This window comes from Wasmannia auropunctata, unplaced genomic scaffold (assembly GCF_000956235.1).
Source record: "Wasmannia auropunctata unplaced genomic scaffold, wasmannia.A_1.0 LD334568.1, whole genome shotgun sequence".
Classification (NCBI taxonomy): Eukaryota; Metazoa; Arthropoda; class Insecta; order Hymenoptera; family Formicidae; genus Wasmannia; species Wasmannia auropunctata.
This window is the reverse complement of record NW_012028322.1, coordinates 19,695-24,972: the sequence shown is the minus strand read 5'-3', so window position 1 is coordinate 24,972 and position 5,278 is coordinate 19,695. Positions and strand designations below refer to the sequence as shown.

Sequence of the window (5,278 nt, the reverse complement as noted above, 5' to 3'; positions counted from 1 at the left end):
ACGTGTGCTCTTCCGATCTGAATAACCATACTTTCGGCGGGTAGATCAAGAAAAGATCATTTTAAATTTTTTGAATGGGATTCCTCATTTTTTATTGCATATTCTTATAGCTTATTTTGAGAGCTTTCCAAAATAATATAATAAAATGTTTTTCCATGAAGAACTTTCTGAGTTATAAAGTTTGAAAGTTACAATATCGTTGCAGCATTAGCATTATCCGAGATGTTCGAACAATGGCTAAAACCTTTTGAATGTTGTTCAGAATGACTTTAACATACATATGTTGTCAAGGTCATGATCACTGGAAGTTATTCCTTTTTTTTACAAAAAATAAAAATAATTTTCAAATATGAAAATAAGAGCAACAACTTTTAATGACCTTAACATATGTGAATTTTTTTTATTTTATTTTTTATATGCTTTCTTTAAATTACACATTAATAACACAAATAAATGAAATCTCAGTCAAAGCACAGATTTTAGTGCCTAATAATATATCTTTATCTAAATATATTTTTAAATACACTTTTTAATTCTAGAAGTTATGCACCGATAACTTTACGTTGAATTTGAAATTATCTTTAATGATTCTAAAGACTCTTTTAAATAAAGAAGAAACAAAAATGTGTTTTTTTTATTGTACCATTTTTATAAATAAATTTTGTAATTGCGTTGTACGAAATAAATGCCTTCAATTAAAATCTTCGAATTTTATTACAAAAATTAAATATAGATTTTTAACGTTTATCTTATCTTATCGAAATAAATGAATCACTACTGCTGTTAGTGGCTTTGATGAGATAAAGTATGTCATCCGATTATTTTTTATCAGTTTTCATTGTGGTACGTAACGAGATGTAGTATTATAATATTCTACTTCTATTGGATGTAATATTATATATAAATTTCTAAGTTTTAAATCTCGTGTAATTTGACGTGATGGTTCATTATTAATAAATTGTAAATTATTTTTTATAAAAAAGTGTGAAATAAAAGTACATGTTATATACAATAAATGAGTGGAGTGAATTAACTTTGTAATTTAAAGAATACATATTTTTAATAATACTTATTTATTTAAAACGCAAAACATTAATAAATACACGTGTTTTTAAAAATTAATTGTACCTTTCGTAAAGATGTATAACACATAAAGTTTTGAAAATAAAAATTTTATGAAACTTAAACCCATTAAGTGAGATTATAACGTTCAATTAGTCGATTGAAAAGGCGAATTTTCTAAAATAAATAATTATCGATAATATATTAATTAATCAATAATTACTTATAACTTAATTATTAAAATAAATACACAAAAATTAGCAGTTTTTTAGGTAATAAATTATAGATATGTATTTGTAAAACCTTAATTAATTCAAGCTTTATATGTATTAATATAAAAACATGAATTGAAAGCATAAAGAATTCTGTATCAATTTATTAAAAAAATATATTCTTATGCAATCAATATCTAAATATTAAACAATATAAAAAAAGAAATACCAAAAATAAAACTTTATTTATACTCGTACAAAGTACGTACAAGTTTATACTCAGTTCCAAATATACAAATTCATAGCTGATTGAACTCTTATTATTCGAACCATTCGGATAATAAGAGCTCGACGTGTTTGACTTCAGTTTTCTGTGGACATCAGCTTCTATTATCGAAATTAATAAGTATTAGAAAAGAGAGAGTTAGTGAGTTTATGGCCGATATTCATAGTTGACTCTTATATTTAAAACCATCTTAAGTACAGTTTTAAAATGTTTTAAGCCAATCACAGGGCTGTATCAACATCTAAGACATTACTTAAGACACTCTTAAAATAAGTATTATGAGTACCGGCTTATATTATTCGAACTTTTTGATTATCGGAACTGTCTTGTCTCCATACATATGTTCGGTTAAATTGATTTTTACAGTATTATTTATTTTTATTAAATTTATTAAATTTAATCTTTTTTAGTTATTTTCGAACGATTAAAAGAAACAATGGTTAAACGACACCTGTCACACCGGTTGCACTCTAGTCTAGAAAACATCACTACATCAACTAGACGGGAAATGCGTCAAATACCAAAAATTTTAAGAAGATCTGCTTCCGTTGACAGGAGATCAGTGGGTTTTCGAAATTTTTCATTGAGAGAACGAAACATTCGTCTTCGCAGGTATGATTATAGAATGTTTAACATTTTATTGCGTATATTATAATTAAGAGTGTATTTTTTATTTAAAGTTATTAGTTATCTATATTGTATTTTGCACAAATGGAACTAATAATAATGCAAATTATAATATGCAATATCAAGTAAATTATTTAGACACAATCATTAAAAAGATAGAAAGAAAGTATAACAATTTTTACAGTTTTTAGACAAACATAATTTTAAATATAAAATTAAAATCTAACAATGTATTCAAGGCTCGTATGAATAAAATTTAGAATATAAGGAGAAGAGTTAATATAAGCCAATGCAAGGTGACTGTACTTATACACATATATAATCTTAGTATTATATTTATCTTATATAGTATTAAATGAATGCAAAGATGATAAATAATATATATTAATTACATTAATAATAATAATAAATTATATACAATAATTTATGTTGAAAATCTGGCTGTTTCGATCCTAAATATGTGGTCATTTTCAGCGAAAAAACCTAAAATAATAACCGATATATGGTACAATTACTTAATTCTATACGCATCTATATATCTATAATTTAAATTCTCTTGTACGATATCCGCTGATTTAATTCAAGTTGCTCGTCTTCTTCATATATCCGTTTCATAAGCGATTTCATACAACATAGTCAAATCAATAATTCCTTTTTTTATAAAGTCTATACTTCATCCGAGAAATAGAAAATTGTTAAGTGAGCCACTAGAGAACAAGAAATTCAGGAAATTAAAATGAAGTCGTGATTCATTAGCAACGTAACAAGAATAAAGAATAAATAAATAAATAACTTAATAAAAGTTAAATTAAAATTAAAAGTCAGAAATCAAGTCAAAGAAAATATTAAGATAGATACTGAAATCAAACAGAAAATATGTAGATTCAAATATCAAAAAAGTAAGTCCTTTTTTAAAAATTATTAAGATTATATAAATCGAAATACAAAAATAGTAAGTCATTAAAATTAAAATTATTAAAATTAATATAAAGTTATGATTGCCTTACTTGTTGAAATTGACGAAAACATTTTCCTCGGAGATAGGACAAGGGTATTCAAGACAAAGTTAAGATTGGAAATGACGACAGTAAACGAAACAAATCGTATAAATCAGAAGGAGAGTGAGGGAAAAGAATAGAGTGGAGATGGAGAAAGGGAACAGGAAGTTACTTAGGGGAAAGAAGATCTAAGATAGGAAGATACGAGTCAGAGAGTAATTCGATGTCACTTTGCTTATTTAAATCGCTCGATTGTGTTTTTATGTGGACCATTTCAGATATACTTTTTTTAATTAAAAAAGGTTTTTTTATCTCAAATCTGTACATGTTCCCCATCGAACTCATGATTTTCAGACAAACGATGTTCTGAGATCATAGAGGGCAAGCTACTTCTTTTGATGATATCCGATGTTCTTGAACTCGCGTTTTTAATTGACGTTTAGTTTGGCCAACGTTGCTCGCGTCACAATCGAGACAATTTATATTATAAACCAAAGACAGACATTTTGTGTAAAATGTCTTTGCCCATTGTGATGAATGTCTTTAACGTATGTGGAATCGAATAAGAAATCTGGTTGTTGATCAGCTTTATAAACATTGAGGAAAACTTTTCTGACACCGAATTAATGTACGGGACAAACAATTTTTTATTACCGTTTGAGATAGAGTTAATTTCGTTTTATTAATATGTGATTTATAAAAAAGGTATGTCTGTCTCTGATTATTGTAAATATAAATTTTAATGGATATCCATTCTCTAGTAGAATCTCAATATTATGCGTGAAGTTTTTCTGATGAAATTTAGAGTGGGACAATAAAATTATCTTATCGATCATGCCTAAAATTATATCTTTTTTGTGTGTGATAGAATAATTAGAGCTGAAATTTAAATATCTTCCAGAGGAGGTCGATTTATGGAATAGGTCAAAAATGATTTTGCCATCCTCATTTATCAATTTTACATTCAGAAAGCTAAGACAGTTATTATTTTCAATCTCTATGATAAATTATAATCGTTTATGCAAAGAATTAAAAGTACCCAAGATCTCATTAAGTTTATTTTTTGATGCTGCTAATAAGATATTATTGATATATCTAATGTAAAAAGGTAGTTGGAAAGGCAGGCGTTCTAAAGCCGTTGATTCTAAATCCTCTCTGAATTACTCTCTGACTCGTATTTTCCTATTTTATTGTTAGATTTTCTTTCTCCTATGTAACTTCCTGCTCCCTTTCTCCAACCCCATTCTATCCTTTTCCCTCACTCTCCTTCTCATTTGTACGATTTGTTTTGTTTACCGTCGTCATTTCCAATCTTAACTTTGTCTTGGATACCCTTGTCCTATCTACAAGGAAAATGTTTTTGTCAATTTCAACAAGTAAGACAGTCATAACTTTATATTAATTTTAATAATTTTAATTTTAATGACTTACTATTTTTGTATTTCAATTTATATAATCTCAATAATTTTTAAAGAAGGACTTACTTTTTTGGTATTTCAATCTATTTTCTGTTTGATTTCAGTATCTATTTTAATATTTTCTTTAACTTAATTTCTGACTTTTAATTTTAATTTTACTTTTATTAAGTTATTTATTTATTTATTCTTTATTCTTGTTGCGTTGCTGACGAAACACGATTTCATTTTAATTTCCTAAATTTCTTGTTCCCTAGTGACACTTAACAATTTTCTATTTCTACACCTCGGATGAAGTTATAGACTTCTATAATTGAATAAAAAAAGGAATTATCGATTTGACTATGTTGTATGAGATCGCTTATGAAACGGATATATGACTGCGAAGAAGGCGAACAATTTGGATTAAATCAGCAGATATCGTATGAGAGAATTTAAATTATAGATATATAGATGTGTATAGAATTGAGTTTGGTTTAGCACGCTGAAAAATTAGGTAATTTAAAAAATTTTTTTTTAGAAAATTATATAACTACACCTTTTGAACTTTAAACGATAATTCCTTATACTATTGAACTAACAAAAAAATATTTTTTTGCCAGAAAAAAGTATTTATTATGTAAGTAATATTCATTTTTTATTCGGCGAGTCGGCGGGCAGCGTGCAATGTAGCGTCGC

At 26.4% G+C, this 5,278-nt stretch overlaps 1 protein-coding gene across 1 annotated transcript in view; it reads left to right on the top strand.

The window, feature by feature from the left end:
* The first annotated feature begins 836 nt into the window (after nt 1-836).
* The window catches only part of LOC105458259, a 12,892-nt gene continuing 8,450 nt past the window's right edge, over nt 837-5,278 (top strand). Inside the window, exons 1-2 of the mRNA XM_011703433.1 lie at nt 837-843; nt 1,971-2,172. Of these exons, the coding sequence (XP_011701735.1) occupies nt 1,997-2,172 (176 nt within the window). The 5' untranslated portion in view covers nt 837-843; nt 1,971-1,996. The remainder of the gene's footprint in view (nt 844-1,970; nt 2,173-5,278) is intronic.